Source organism: Triturus cristatus, chromosome 6, assembly GCF_964204655.1.
Source record: "Triturus cristatus chromosome 6, aTriCri1.1, whole genome shotgun sequence".
In the NCBI taxonomy this organism is placed as follows: domain Eukaryota; kingdom Metazoa; phylum Chordata; class Amphibia; order Caudata; family Salamandridae; genus Triturus; species Triturus cristatus.
This window is the reverse complement of record NC_140589.1, coordinates 576,501,855-576,517,704: the sequence shown is the minus strand read 5'-3', so window position 1 is coordinate 576,517,704 and position 15,850 is coordinate 576,501,855. Positions and strand designations below refer to the sequence as shown.

Sequence of the window (15,850 nt, the reverse complement as noted above, 5' to 3'; positions counted from 1 at the left end):
AGAAAGCTGTGTAATGAGGGGAAACACCCATTACAACGACTCTCTTTAGCTGAAACTGTGGTAGGGCTGGAAAAACACACAAAAAAACGGATTAACTAGTACATAAAGAATACATGGAGCATAGTAATGGCGCGCGCTTTTACTGTGTGCGAGGTAATTGACTTCGCAATAGGTGGCACGGCATTGGCGGTGAAACTCCGTGCGTTGTGAAAACTGCCGGTGTGATAGTCTTTGCGTGGTAAAAGCAGCCGTTGAAAACGTCTGCGAGGTACGATCATGCAACCATCTGGTCGCTCCTTTCCCCTCGGTCATCTGGTCGCGCGCAATGCTTTCCAATTGGGCGACCAGGTGGCCGGGCCGGCCTGGAAGTCCTGATGAGGGTCCATTCGCCTCCCGGATCCCAGCCAGGGCTCTAGGAGGCCGGGCGCCTCCGCGCCTATGCTCCCCTCCGTCACTCGGAGCGCGCGGGTTACAAGAAAGGGGGGGTAGCCTTCCTCCGGAATAGTAGGGGCAGGGTGTGCCGGAAGACCCCTCCGGGGCTGGCGGTTCTTTGTTGGGGACCAGATGGGCTATGCCCAGGCAACATCCTCCCAGGCGTCCGGGGTTTGCCTCCTCCGGCCCGCGGCGTGGCAAAGTGCCCAGGGACGGGCTCCACGGGTCCCGAGCAGTCCTCCCCCGGGGCGCCCGGGCCCGAAATCTCCGTCAGTCCTCCCCGTGCCTGAGGCCCAGCCGGTGTCCCCGAGCCCCCCCCCCCCGGGAAGCAGAGCCCCCCGAGCCCTTGGTTCAGGCGGGAGCCCTACCACTATGGCTCGGCTCTGGGCAGGCAGACGGGAGTCCTTTCAGTTGCCGGCCATCTGGTCGCTCCTTTCCCCTCGGCCATCTGGTCGCGCGCAATGCTTTCCAATAAGGGGGGCCAGATGGCTGGGCCAGCCTGGAAGTCCCGATGAGGGTCCATTCGCCTCCCGTATCCCAACCAGGGCTCCAGGAGGCCGGGCGCGTTTGCCCCTAGGTTCCCCTCCGTCACTCGGAGCGCGCGGGTTTCAAGAAAGGGTGGTAGCCTTCCTCCGGATTACTAGGGACAGGGTACTCTGGGACCCCTCTCGGTCCTCAGCCGGCAGCTGGACGGGCCCGGAAGCCACCCCAGCCCTGGTTCTGTCCCGGGGCCTGCCACGTGGCGGGGTGCCCGGGACAAGGGGTCTGGAGGGCCCGGGGAGGCTTCCCCTGCGCCTGCGGTCCTGGGAGCCCCGGCTGGGTCCAGGGGCCCGGTCAGGCCCCGGGTCGGGTTCTCCGGCCCCGGGTCCTGTCCCTCGGCCTGCGGCACTGCCAAAGACGGGGTTCCGTTGTGCCCGGGGAGCCTCCCCTCGCTCGGCTGGGTTCAGGAGTTCCGGCCGGGCCCCTGAGGGTCCCGGGGAGGGTAGCCTTCCCACCCTGGGCTCCGTCCTGGGTCCTGCTGCACGGCAGGGTGCCCGGGGCGGGGTCCGGAGGGCCCGGGGAGGCTTCGCCTGCAGTCCTGGGAGACCCGGCTGGGTCCAGGGGCCCAGCCGGGCCCCGGGTCAGGGCCTCCGGCCCCGTGCCCCGCCCCCCCGGCACTGCCAAAGACCCGGGACGGGGTTCCGTTGTGCCCGGGGAGCCTCCCCTCGCTCGGCTGCGTTCAGGAGTCCCGGCCGGGCCCCTGAGAGCCCCGGGGAGGGCGGCCTCCCCACCCCGGGCTCCGTCCTGGGTCCTGCCGCGTGGCAGGGTGCCCGGGGCGGGGTCCGAAGGGCCCGGGAAGGCTTCCCCTGCACCTCTGGGCCTGGGAGCCCCGGCTGTGTCCAGGGGCCCGGCAGGGCCCGGGTCGTGGGCTCTGGCCCTGGGCCCCGTCCCCCGGCCTGCGGCACTCCCAAAGGCCCGGGACGGGGTTCTGTTGTGCCCGGGGAGCCTCCCCTCGCTCGGGTGGGTTCAGGAGTTCCGGCTGGACCCCTGAGGGCCCCGGGGAGGTTGGCCTCCCCACCCTGGGCTCCGTCCTGGGTCCTGCCGCGTGGCATGGTGCCCGGGGCGGGGTCCGGAGGGCCCAGGGAGGCTTCCCCTGCGCTTCTGGGCCTGGGAGCCCTGCTTGGGTCCAGGGGCCTGGACGAGCCCCAGGTCGGGGTCTCCGGCCCCGGGCCCTGTCCCCCGGCCTGCGGCACTGCCAAAGGCCCGGGACGGGGTTCCGTTGTGGCCGGGGAGCCTCCCCTCGCTCGTCTGGGTTCAGGTGCTCCGGCCGGGCCCCTGGGGGCCCCAGGGAGGGCGGCCTCCCCGCCCTGGGCTCTGTCCTGGGTCCTGCCGCGTGGTGCCCGGGACGGGGTCCGGAGGGCCCGGGGAGGCTTCCCCTGTGCCTGCAGTCCTGGGAGCCCCGGCTGGGTCCAGGGGCCCGGCAGGGCCCCGTGCCGGGTGCTGCGGCCCTGGGCCCCATCCCCCGGCCTGCCGCTCTGCCAAGGGCCCGGGACTGGGGTCTGTCGGTCCCATGCAGGCCTCCCCTGCTTGTCAAGGTTATCTGCGGGCCCGGGTCGGAGGGCCCGTCGTGTCCCCCACGCAGCCTCCATGGCTTGGGCCCAGTTGGGGCCCTGGGCCTCCGGTCCCCCATGCCCCAGCGCCCGCTCACTCATTCGTTGGGGCACAGAGCGACCAGATGACTTCCCTTTCGAGCCCGGCCATCTGGTCGCGCCTTTCCCCTCGGCCATCTGGTCGCGCCTTTCCCCTCGGCCATCTGGTCACGCCTTTCCCCTCGGCCATCTGGTCGCGCCTGTCCCCTCGGCCATCTGGTCGCGCCTGTCCCCTCGGCCATCTGGTCACGCCTGTCCCCTCGGCCATCTGGTCACGCCTGTCCCCTCGGCCATCTGGTCGCGCGCAATGCTTTCCAATGGGGTGACCAGATGGCCGGGCTTGCCTGGAAGTCTCGATTAGGGTCCATTTGTCTCCCGGATCCCAGCGAGGGCTCCAGGAGGTTGGGTACATTAGCGCCTTGGGTCCCCTCTGTCACCTCGTGCGCACGGATTACAAGAAAGGGGGGTAATTCTCCTCCGGATTACTAGGGAGAGTGTCAGTCAGACCTCCATGAGGTCTGGCGATTCTGGAACAGGGATCCCAGCGAGGGCTCCAGGAAGTCGGGTACATTTGCGCCTCGGGTCCCCTCTGTCACCTCGTGCGCACGAATTACAAGGAAGGGGGGTAATTTTCCTCCGGATTACTAGGGAGAGGGTCAGTCAGACCTCCATGAGGTCTGGCGATTCTGAAAACGGGGGAAGGCAGACCCGGGACCCACCCGCCGGGGCCCCCAGGGGCCCAGGTATGCCCAGGTACGCTCCTGCCTCTCAGCCCGTTCCCGATGGTCCTTTCTCTCCGAGTTTTCTGTGTCAGAGCCATGTGAGGTCCGTGGATCCCGAGACAGGGGAAGGCAGCACCCGGGCCCGCCCGAAGCGGGGCTCCAGGGGCCGGGAACGCACACCTGCCTCTCAGCCCTGTTCCCGATGGTCCTTTCTCTCCGAGTTTGCTGGGTCAGACCTCCGTGAGGTCCGGCGATCCCGAGACGGGGAAGGCAGACCCGGGGCCCGCCCGCTGGGGCCCGGGTACACTCCTGCCTCTCAGCCCCTTCCCGATGGTCCTTTTTTCGCCGGGTTTGCTGGGTCAGACCTAAGTGAGGTCCGGCAATTGCGTGATGGGGAAGGCAGCGCCCGGGGCCCCCAGGGGCTTGGGTACGCACCTGCCTCTCAGCCCCTTCCCGATGGTCCTTTTTTCTCCGGGTTTGCTGGGTCAGACCTCCGTGAGGTCCGGCGATCGCGAGATGGGGAAGGCAGCGCCCGGGCCCGCCCGCCGGGGCCCCCAGGGGCCCGGTATGTACCTGCCTCTCAGTCCCTTCCTGGTGGTCCTTTTTCTCCGAATTTGCTGGGTCAGACCTCCTGGGGGTCCGGCGATCCCGAAACGGGCAAGGCAGCGCTCGGGGCCCCCAGGGGCCTGGGTACGCACCTGCCTCTCAGCCCCTTCCCGATGGTCCTTTTTTCTCTGGGTTTGGTGGGTCAGACCTCCGTGAGGTTCGGCGACCGCGAGACGGGGAAGGCAGCGCCCGGGCCCACCCACCGGAGCCCCCGGTGTCCCGGATGCGCGCCTGCCGCCCGGCCCCCATCGATGGGCCCTCCCTTCGTGCCTGCTCGCCCCGGGAGCAGGCAGGGATGTGAAGCCACCATCCCCCCCCGTGCATGGCGTCCTGCAGAGGGGATGCCCTGGCCGTACTCTGATCGATTGGGCATTCTCGGTCCCTTTAGGGATGGACTGCTTGGCCAGCCTCGGCTGTTGTTTCAAGCAATTAGCTTCCTCCTCGCATGGACCGTCCGACTCGAGGGCCTGCCGCCTGGCGGGAGGCCCTTCACCCTACCCAGCAGAGCGAAGGCCGAGCGGCCCCGGCAGCTCGTGCCCCCCAGTGGTCTGACCCCGAACGGAAGGGGTCGGGTGGCGCCAGGCACTTGGACGCTGTTTCCCAGCAGGTCCGTAGGCCCCGTGCACCACGCCGTCACCCGGCCGGCCGGGCTAACTCCAACTTTTGTCCTTCCCAGCGTTCTGTAAGCCCCCACTATGTGGGGGCTTAATAGTCGAGACAAATGGGCATCCCAGGCAGGCCGTCGGGGAGAGAACGTGGCCTGGGCTTAACCCTCCGTGGTTCCAGCCGAGGGTCCGGGTGCTGGGGACAGGGGGTCCACCGGGGGCCCGGGGAGGCTCTCCCTGGCCTGGCTAGGGTTCGGACGCTGGGACCGGGCCTGGGGCTTGTGCTCCGTCCGGCAGGCCCCGGGGTGCGGGAGCCCCCCCCGTCCTGCAAGCCAGCCAAGGTTCCGGCGCTGGGGAAGGGGGTCCACCATGTGACTAACGGCAAATTGAACATATTTCTCTTTAGTGATATAAAACTCCAATCTCATTGTTTGACGTTTTTCGGCTAATAGATATAGTGATTTGGTGTGCCCTGGTGTTTTGTAATTTCATATTGTTCTAGGCTCTTTGAGTCCTAGTATATATATACACCCTGGTGGGTGGGTATTGCAACACCTTAGGAGCACCCGTAGACACACTTCTGTAATACAAGTTCAGGAATTATCACTGTTAATGTATGTGCAGATCATTCAGCAAACCCATGGTCCTTTTGGAATGAAGCAATTTGACCACACCTTGCAGTTTGTGTATTATGTAAACAAATTCAATGAGTAATACTTTTTTTTCTTAAACTTGCAGATTGAGGAGTGCGCCATACAGGATCTATTAGTACACTACAGAGCTTTGGGAAATCCTGATGAGTTTATCTTAGTTGAAAGAACAGCAAAGGGGCCAGTTGCCATACCAATGTGGAACAAGCATTGATTGGAATAGGACGGCATCAACAACTTCATCATCATCTATGATTTACATCAACCAGAAAGCCGACTAATATTGTAAACAGTTTTTTGAAACGTAACAATGCACAATATTGATAGGCTCCAACTTGGAAGAAAGGCATACTTTGCCATACATCTTCTACAAGGTAAAGCATGATATCATCACCATGAAAAGAAAAGGGTTTGAGAATTGGATTAAGTAGTGTGTGATGAGCTGCTGGAGATGAGGTTAAACCCCCGCCTTGCGACCCTTAAGGGATTGATATGAAATGAGTTTTTCAATCTTTTAACGTTCCATTAGTCTCCGTCCAGAAATGTGTGCCATAAATTTCTTGTTGGAGGAAAAACTTAAATCCAGTCTTGTGCATCTTGAATATGACCCATTAGATGTCAGATGTTAAGGCTGTCCAGACTTGCATTTTCAGACCTCACATTTTAGTTTGTAATTCAGGATCAATGAATGAGCTAATGATAGAGTTTAGTGCAGACCGATAGTCCACAGAAGCTTTAAAATTGCCATGCATTTCAATGTTTGGAGTCCTGTTGATGTTCACTCTGTAATAAAATAATCGTACAGCTTAACATAGAAACTAAACCAGAAATTAAAAAAAGGTACATGTATTCCTTCAATCCTGATTCTTTTTATGGACTGTGTTCATATATTAAAAATGTGCTAATTTATATTTTGAGCTTATAATGTCCATGACACCTTCAGCACTGAAGCGCAGATCTGCTTTCAAGAGTGCCTGTGCTGGGTGTTAGTTGAATTTTGGGAAAACTTTATTTTAAAGAACCCTCTACCCGGAGGCAGAGCACCCTTGCTGTGTATGTACATGTTAAACACATTCTGTGGTTCATGTAAAATGAGTCTACAGATGTGTGCCCAAGTTTGCAGAGTGCCTGTGTTCCTGTGTTCATTTCAAAATGCAATCTGCTAAATTGTTACATGAATATTTAATTTATACTGGTTGGACCCATATCATCTTCCTTTTCTTTTTCTGTTATTTCATTTGGTTTCTTTATGCTACCCCATCATGTTAAAATGGGGTTTCTGTTTGGTTGTGTATGTTAAGGAAGCATCTACAAATCATAAGAATAAGCAATGTTTACACTGTTAGCACCTGGGTCATCAGGAGAGGGCAGGACTCGAGACAATGCATATGTTAATTTGGAATTGCTGTCATATACATACATTTCTTGTACATTGTGTAAGTGGCCTAGTTTGAGCTGTACCAAAAAACAATTCAAAGGGAAAGTAAACAAATGCAACAATAGCAGAGGCGTGATGTGTTTTTTCTTAAAGGCATTATTTACCTGCGGTATTGTCTTCCTAGGCATGTGAATTGAATGGTCTAAATGCAAGTGTATGGTATACTAACTGCATCAAAACAAACACACCCTGTTATCAAATGCTTTGATAGCCACTTCCTAACATTTAGTGCCAAAGTAAGAATCGAGGATATGTCCAGGATTTTAACATAAACATATGATCAAACATTAATGTGTATAGTTATGTTGCACCCATTCATTGAGACAGTACCTTATCATTCTACCTTTCTACAAACCAATCATTTTAAAATAACAATGTTATCCATTGCCATAAGAGGGTTTCTCATAGATGCTTGTTAACTACAATACCATTTTTACTCTTCCAGGTCAGTAGAAGTCTATCCTCTTAAAAACATTTGTTTCTACCCTCGCTCCAAAAATGTAAGCTCCAGCCCTCTTTCCCATATACACTGCTCTGCAACAGATGTAGCATTGGTCTGACACTTGAACTGATATTTCTTTAATTATTCACAGCAGTAGTATTTTTAGTGGGGGTTTGCAGGATTGAGTGTTGGGAGGCCAACACAAGTCGCTGCCATGCTATCCTCCTATTTATAACTTGCATCCATTGAGAACTAGGTATCCTAGGGCATGATGAAAGGAGCAAGAAGGATAGTGTTTCTATGGGAGTTTGTGCAGAGTTGCCCATAGTTTTGTACAGTTCTTTACTTTTTAAGACAGCGTTCCTAATGAGAGATGAGTTGTATCTGAAAGAAACACGTTAGATTCCTCACCTTAGAATATCCCCAGGCGTCAGACTGGATCCGGAAGATTTTTCGTCAGCAATACCCCTTGCGCGTCGCTAGGCGTCGTCTGCGGCTTCGCGTCCGTCGTTGGCATCGTGCGCCGGAATGACGTCGTCGGAGTACTTAGCCGCCGCCCTCGCGCGCTGTCGTCAGTTCTTCTTTTTTCCGCGCCAGTAAGCGCCGATCCGGGAGAGCTACCCCTTTAGTCAATTTTTGACTAACTTTTTCGACTCTTTTTGGTCACTTGTCGACTCTGGTGCCGGTAGGATGCCTGGTTTTAAGGCCTGCGACGACTGTCACCGACTGATGTCGGTGACCGATCATCACCGCCGGTGCCTGTACTGCTTGGGCCTCGACCACGACGCGGCGTTGTGCTCCGATTGTATGGCCCTGACCTCGAAAGCTAGGCGGGAGCGGTCCCGCAAGCTTCTCGAGCTTCGCCACTCGGCTCCGCGCCGCTCTCGATCCCGGTCCAGGAGAAGGTCCAAGGATCGGTCGCAGAGCCGCACTCGACATCGTCACTCGTCTGGCTCGAAGTCTTCAGGTAAGTCGAGGCACTCCAAGAAGTCCAAGAGGCGAAACCGCTCTTCGGACTCCCCTCGCCGGTCGCCCGACTCGGCCGAGGGTCCGGGTGGTTCCACCCCCGCGACTCCGCAGGAGCCGCGCAAGTCCCCATACCCGACGGTCCCTGGGACTGACGCGACGCCGGCGGAGGTCAGTGCCTTCCTCTCGGCCATGAGGAGCCTGGCCCCGCCGTCGACGCCCGTTGGAGGCTCCGGCCCTGATGCCGCAGGTCCCCGAGGGGCCCGAGCCTGGGCCCCCGTCGACGCCGGTCGACCTCGTTACGCCTCCTCTGCCGGCGTCGACACCGATACCACCCCCGACGCCGGCTACGGTCGACGTCGATCCCCGGTTCAGCCCCTGTCCGGTCCCGACGCCGATGCAGCGCCGCCCGACGCTGCATCCGACGCCGCTAGAGACACATATTGTCTATCGACCGGCTCCGATCATTCCTCCTGTTTACCAGGAATCGGATGACGGGGGCGAATGGGAGGGGTCTGACGACCCTATGGTCTTTCAGGGCCAACTTGCACAGGACTGGGCAGATGAACTGGGGGAGGCCAGTGGTTTGTATACCTCACCGGACACTGGATTCATCTCTCCTCCGACTGTGGCTTCGGAGGAGGGTGCAGCTTTTTCTGTGGTGCTGCGCAAGGCGGCCGAAGCCCTTGGGCTTGAGCTGCCTGCCGTGGCTGTGAGGACTAACATCCTCACTGAGGTGCTTCAGTCTGCCGCATGCTCCACTGAGCCTCTGCTGCCATTCAATGAGACCCTCACTGACGTTCTGCAGGGCACCTGGTCCAAGCCCTCCACAGTCCTTCCTGTGGATAGTAACGTTGCCAGGCGCCACCGCCCTGCTCCGGGCGACCCCAGTTTTCTGTCCCAACACCCCACCCCCGAGAGTCTGGTTATCCAGGCCTCTACCTCCCAATCCTCCTTCCCGTCCGCTCCTCCGGACCGGGATTCCAAGAGACTGGAACAGTTTGGTAAGAAGCTGTTCTCCTCGCTCAGTTTGGGCCTGCGGTCTTTGAACACCGCCTGTCTCTTGGACCGTTATTCCCACTCTCTGTGGGATGCGGTGGAGGACGTGCTGCCACTGTGCCCGGTGGAGGCCCGGGCGCGGCTTTCCTCGGCCCTGGCCGATGGGAGAGATGCAGCGCGCCATGCAATCCGATGTGGACTCGACACTACGGACTCGCTGGGTAGGGCGATTTCTACCACGGTGGCGCTTCGACGTCACGCCTGGCTGCGGTCCACGTCTTTTTCAAGGGATGTCCAGAGCACCCTCATGGACATGCCTTTTGATGGCGCTCGCCTTTTTGGTGAGAAAGCGGACAGTGCGCTGGCTCGCTTCAAGGACTCCCGGGCTACGGCCACGTCCTTGGGCCTCTCGGCCCCGCGGCCACAAACTTCCGCTTTTCGCTCCTTTCGTGGCCAAGGAAGGGGCACCTCCTCACGTCCGTCTAGCCACCGGCCGCAGAACCAGCCTGCACGCGGTCGCGGACGTGGTTTCCGCCGAGGCGGTACTGGAGGACGACGCGGTCAGTCCACATCCACCCCGGCAGCATCCGCCTCAAAGCCTTCCTAGTCCGAGCTTTCAGGCCCATTCCACGCCAGTGGGCGGCAGAGTTCGCCATCACCTGCTCCACCGGCGTTCCATCACGTCGGACAGGTGGGTGCTGCAAATCGTCCGAAGGGGCTACTCACTCCCCTTCGAGACGACCCCTCCAGCCATGCCACCGCAGCACCACCGTATCTCGGGGGATCATTTGAATCTTCTCCACGAGGAAGTTACGGCCCTCTTGGCCAAGGGGGCCGTCGAGCGCGTTCCGAGCCCAGAAGTAGGTCGTGGTTGTTATTCCCACTACTTTCTGGTTCCCAAGAAGGGCAAAGGGGGCCTACGCCCTATCTTGGACCTCCGGAACGTCAATGCCTTCCTCCGGAAGGAACGGTTCAAAATGTTAACTTTGGCTCAGGTTCTAGCTGCCCTCAACCCTGGAGACTGGATGGTAGCGTTGGACTTGCAGGACGCATATTTCCACATCCTCGTCCTGCCGGCCCACCGGCGTTACCTGCGGTTCACGGTGGGTCAGGAGCACTTTCAGTTCACCGTGCTCCCCTTCGGTCTTACCAGTGCCCCGCGGGTGTTCACGAAAGTGATGGCGGTGGTCGCAGCTCATCTGCGCAGATCAGGGGTTCCAGTCTTCCCCTAACTCGACGACTGGTTGTTGAAGGCGGGCTCGCCCCAGGCAGTCGTCTCCCACCTCCAGACTACGGCGGATCTCCTGCATTTGCTGGGGTTTTCCATCAACGTGCCGAAGTCACACCTGAGCCCCTCTCAGAAGCTCCTCTTCATCGGAGCGGTTCTCGATTCGGCGCAGTTCCGGGTCCATCCACCGGAGCAGCGGGTCCGGGAAATACAGGCCCTGATTCCCATCTTTCTGCCTCTATCCTGGGTTTCGGTCAGGCTAGTGTTGCGGCTTCTGGGGCTGATGGCCTCCTGCATCCTACTAGTGCATCACGCCAGGCGGTGCATGCGGGCTCTGCAGTGGGACCTGAAGTTTCAGTGGACCCAGCATCACGGCAACCTGTCCGACCATGTCTTGATCTCGGAGGGCACTGCACAGCAGTTGCAGTGGTGGCTCACGGACCGCGATTGGGTCACGGGCAAGAGCCTCTCCCTACCCCTACCGGAGCATGTCGTAGTGACGGATGCATCCCTCCTGGGATGGGGTGGCCATATGGGAGAGGCGGAGATCAGAGGCCTCTGGTCTCCGGCGGAGTCTCGCTTCCACATCAACTTGTTGGAGCTGAGAGCGATCCGACTTGCACTGAAAGCCTTCCTTCCCTCTGTCCGGGGAAGTGTAGTGCAGGTGTTCACGGACAACACCACCGCCATGTGGTATTGCAACAAACAGGGCGGGGTGGGGTCGTGGACCCTTTGTCAGGAGGCTCTGCTCCTCTGGACATGGCTGGAACACCAGGGCATCACCCTGGTGGTTCAACATCTGGCGGGCTCTCTGAACGCCAGAGCAGACGAACTCAGCCGCCGGTGCATGATGGATCACGAATGGCATCTGAACTCGAGGTGGCGCAAGGTCTCTTTCAGCAGTGGGGAGAGCCTTGGTTAGATCTATTCGCCACTGACGAGAACGCGCAATGTCAGCAGTTCTGCGCGTTGGAATTTCCAAGGCGGCACTCGCTCGGCGACGCTTTTTGTCGCGAGTGGAGTTGCGGTCTGTTGTACGCCTTTCCGCCTATACTACTTCTGCCCAGAGTGCTGAAGAAGATCAGGCGCCACCGGGCCCAAGTCATCTTGGTGGCTCCGGATTGGGCACGAAGGTACTGGTATCCCGAGCTACTCAGTATGTTGACCGATCCTCCGATACGTCTGCCCCTTCGGGAGGATCTTCTGTCGCAGCAGCAGGGGACGGTCCTCCACCCGAACCTGTCCAGCCTCCACCTCCATGCGTGGAGATTGAGCGGCGGCAGTTGATGCCATTTGACTTGCCTCCTGAAGTCTGTGATATCATTCTGGCAGCCAGGCGTCCCTCCACAAAGACGGTATACACCTGCCGGTGGAGCAAATTTGTGGCATGGTGCACAGCAAAGGCTGTGGATCCCCTTTCCACCCCTCTTTCTGAGGTTCTCCTCTTTCTTCTTTCTTTGGCCCGGCAGGGCTCTGCCCTGGGCACCTTGAAAGGTTATCTTGCTGCCCTCTCTGCCTTCCTACGGCTTCCTGATCAGCCCTCTCTTTTCAAGTCCCCTGTAGTGTCACGCTTTCTTAAAGGCATTACTCGCACGTTCCCTCCTGTCCCTTTCGTAATACCTCAGTGGGACTTGAATCTTGTCTTAACATTCCTGATGTGCGCTCCCTTTGAGCCTCTTCACAATTGTCCTCTTCGTCTTCTAACTCTTAAGACTGCTTTCCTGGTAGCCATCACCTCGGCTAGACGGGTGAGTGAGCTCCAGGCTCTATCGTCCAAGCCTCCTTTTCTATCTGTTCATCCGGACAAGGTTGTCCTTCGGCCTCGTCCTTCCTTTCTACCGAAAGTAGTGACCCCCTTTCATCTTGGGCAATCTGTCACCTTGCCCACCTTCTTTCCGCCTCCGCATTCTTCCAAAGAGGAAGAGCGGCTCCACCGTCTGGACCCAAAACGTGCGCTCTCCTTTTATTTGGACCGGACAAAACAGTTCTGAGTGGACGACCAGCTTTTCGTTGGCTACGTGGGTGCAAAGAAGGGAAAAGCTGTGCACAAACGGACCATCGCCCGGTGGGTCGTTTTGTGTATAAAAATCTGTTATTCCTTGGCGAAAAAGGACCCTTTTGTTGGGCTGCGAGCCCATTCTACTCGGGCCACAGCGGCTACTACTGCTTTGGGACGGGGAGTCCCTTTGCAGGACATCTGTCAGGCGGCGACGTGGGCTTCGCTGCACACGTTTGCCAGGCACTATTGCCTAGACAGCCAAGTCCGGAGGGATGGCTTCTTTGGCCGTTCTGTCCTCCAGGACTTTCTGGTGTGATCTTGGTTCGCAGACCCACCACCGGGGTTGGTATTGCTTGGGTATCTATTCTAAGGTGAGGAATCTAACTAACTTGTTTCTTTCAGATGAACAAGTTACTTACCTTCGGTAACTATGTATCTGTAAGAAACATTAGTTAGTTAGATTCCTCACTGTTAGACCTGGCATCATTGGCATGAGTCTCTCCTCCATTTTTTTCTGTTTGCCTCCTCTGTTTACGATGTTTTTGCTGGATTATTGCTTTGGGCACTGTGCCACTGCTGATCAGTGCCACAGTGCAAGTGCTCCCTATGTTAAATTGTTACATTGATTGGTGTTACCATGATTGGCTTGGTTGACTTACTGTTCAGACCCTAGTCTAGTGCACTGCGTGTGCCAAGGGCGTGTAAGTTAACTGCTGCTGGTGGGCTTGCAGCACTGGTTGTGCCACCCACAGAAGCAGCGTGTAAAATGTGTCTCAGGCCTGCCACCGCAGCGCCTGCGTGCAGTCCCTGACTGCCATGTCGACTTGGTAAGGAAACCTACTTGCCAGTCTCTAAACCTTCACTTTGCCACATTTCAGACACCTCTATGGTAGGCCCTAGGGCAGGGTGCATTGTTGGTAAAAGGTAGGTCATGCCCTGATGTGTGTGGCATGACCTAATAGTGAATTACAGCCATTTTCGTTTTTCACTATTGAAGGGCTACCTGCCTCCCATAGGCCAGACTGGGCAGACGGATTATTAACTCCATTATAATCTATCTGACTCAGGGAGCATGGTAGCGAGTCGAGTTTAGTATCCCTGAACTCAGAATTTAATAACACACCCTTTAGGATGGATGGTTTTTAAATTCTATGTTTGAAAATAGCACTTTTAGAAAGTGGCTATTTTCTTGTCCAACTATCTACCGGTCTCTGCTGGTTTGGTGTGTGTGTCAGGGGCTGGGTGGCTCCGGAGGTCTGAACGAGTCAGTGTGGGGTGAATGGGGCGTTTACACATAGAGTGAGGGAAGAGTAGCCTGCCCTGCCTGACACAAAACTGGCTCCACCTCCTGCTGGGCGACTGATAGCCCTGCTCCTGCCAGTGACAATACTGGCTCCGCCTCCTGCTGGGCGGCTGAGGACTCTGCCCTGCTCAGTGAATGGGCCAGGTGCCTCTGCCTGGCAACACCCACAACAAACCTGAGATGGTGGGAATCTCCCTGTTTGGACAAAGGGAACAAAGGAGAAATGGGGTATAAGAGAAGGACCCCTGAACCAAGAACTCAGATCACTTCTGACAAGGAAACCTGTACCAAGGACAAGAAGCCTGCTGATCTAAGGACTTGCCTCCCCTTTCTGCCAGAGTGCTGTTTTGCTGTGGAGGAACCTGAAAGCTGCTTCTTTATTTTTGCCAAGGAACAAGGAGAGAGGAACTTGGTGTGTACTCTCAGAACACTTGCTAGGAAATCTCCAAGGACTGGAAGAGTGCCAGTCTCCTGTTGAAGTCACAGGGCCAAAGGACTTCACCATCTACTGAATTGCTGAATTGCTGCAAAGTGTTGTTTCCAGTACACAAGGGAAAATCTGCAGTCTCGACGCCGCCGGGCCCGATCGACGCCAGCAGCAACGCCAGTGAGCAGTGGGTATCGGCCCCGGCTCCAAGTGACCCCGTCTCGACGCCGGTATCGACGCCAGTGAGGAGTGAGTATCGGCTCTACCTCCAAGCGACCCCGTCCCGACGCCGCTGCTGATCGCATCGACTCGACACCCTTCTCGACGCCGTGAGCGTTGCTCCGGTCCGACACCCATCGACGCCGCTACGGATTGACCCGATTCCGAGGCACGATCGACGCCGACATCTCGACGCCGTGGATCATCGTTTTCTTCGTTTCTCAAGGTACTGTACTTGTGGGGTCTGTTGCAACTCCAGGCTCGACGTAGCGCTCCTCGCGGTCGACGCCGAACCTTGGGAATCTTGTAGACTCGACGTCGTGTGACTCCTGTGGGGGTTACATTGTTGCCAGAGAACTGTGCTCAGAAGAATACTTTGCTAAAGAACTATTTGCCAAGAAGAAACCTTACTTGAACTAGTATTTTTCCTTCCAATGAGTATTTATTAAGACTGTGGTATATTTTTGTCGTTATTTGGTCTTGTGCTAAGCCTTATATAAAAATACTATTTTTATAATAACTTCTGTGTCGTGTCCATCTGTAGTGTATTCACTTGATTACTGTATGTGGTCATAAATGCTTAACACACTGCCTCTGAGATAAGCCTGTCTGCTCTGCCAAGCTACCAAGGGGGTAGCAGGGGTTATCTGAGTGTGTAATCCCCTTTCCCTGACTAGAGTTGGTTGGTCCCTATTTGTCAGAAGTGTATACCTCTGCCAACTAGAGACCGCCGGTTCTAACATTGGTGGTCAGCGGTGAGGATTTGAACTTTGCATTTATGACTCATGTGCAGTGATTAGTGTACGCTACATAGTGAAAGCAGACCATAACGCAGCCACAATCTGTTTTTGGTAGGATATTCTATTTTTGTTCTCCGCTTTCCTGGAGCTTATTTTTTTAAACACTGCCAGTTTTGACCATGGAGAATGCCGGAGCTGCTACACCTGTGGAGAATGTTGTGGGGGAATTTGATAAGGAGAAGATAGATTCCTACACGCTAAAAGATCTAAAAGGATTTTGCAAGCAGTTTAAAGTTCCTACCACAGGTGTCTCAAAGAAAGAGGGCTTCCTCAAAGCGCTGAAGGCCTGGTTAGAGGCCAGAAATCCCTCTGATCCGGTGGTGGTACCGGAAGAGGAAGAAGAAGAGGAAGAGGAAGAGCCCACAGGTGGGCCAGTGTCATCTCCAGGCAGTAGTGCGTCCTCTAGGAGCCTTTCCCCCGAAGAATTAGAAGACAGGGAGAAGGAGAGGGGGTACAAGTTAGAAATGGCAAAACTTAAATTAGGAGGGCAGTTGGAATTAGAGAATGCAAGAAGCAAGAGAGAAGCTGAAATGGAGAGCAAAAGATTAGATTTTGAGAGAGAGAAATTAGCGTTTGAACGTGAGAAGATGGTGAGGGAGATGGAGCTTAAAACTAAGAGTTTAGAGTTGAATCCCTCTGGTGGCAGCACTCCATCTGTGCCTGCAGAAAGTAGGTTTTATTTTCCTAAGGATGTGATCAAAGATTACAGTAAGAATGAAGATATTAGCCAATGGTTTAAAGCGTATGAGTTAGCATTGTTGGCCCACCGGGTCCCTGAGAAAGATTGGGGAACGGGGTTGTGGAGCCGCTTTACAAATGAAGGGAGAGATACCTTGTTGAGCCTTCCTGCTGAGGATAGGATGTCTTATACTCATATGAAAAATG

The 15,850-nt window shown here is 56.5% G+C and overlaps 1 protein-coding gene across 4 annotated transcripts in view; it reads left to right on the top strand.

Annotated features, from left to right (window-relative positions):
- The window catches only part of IBTK (inhibitor of Bruton tyrosine kinase), a 700,505-nt gene extending 693,859 nt beyond the window's left edge, over positions 1-6,646 (top strand). For all 4 annotated transcript variants that reach the window (XM_085611015.1, XM_085611017.1, XM_085611016.1 and 1 more), the window contains one exon: positions 5,233-6,646. In XM_085611015.1, coding sequence (XP_085467141.1) covers positions 5,233-5,358 — 126 coding nt within the window. In that variant the 3' untranslated portion in view covers positions 5,359-6,646. The remainder of the gene's footprint in view (positions 1-5,232) is intronic.
- The last annotated feature ends 9,204 nt before the right edge of the window (positions 6,647-15,850 follow it).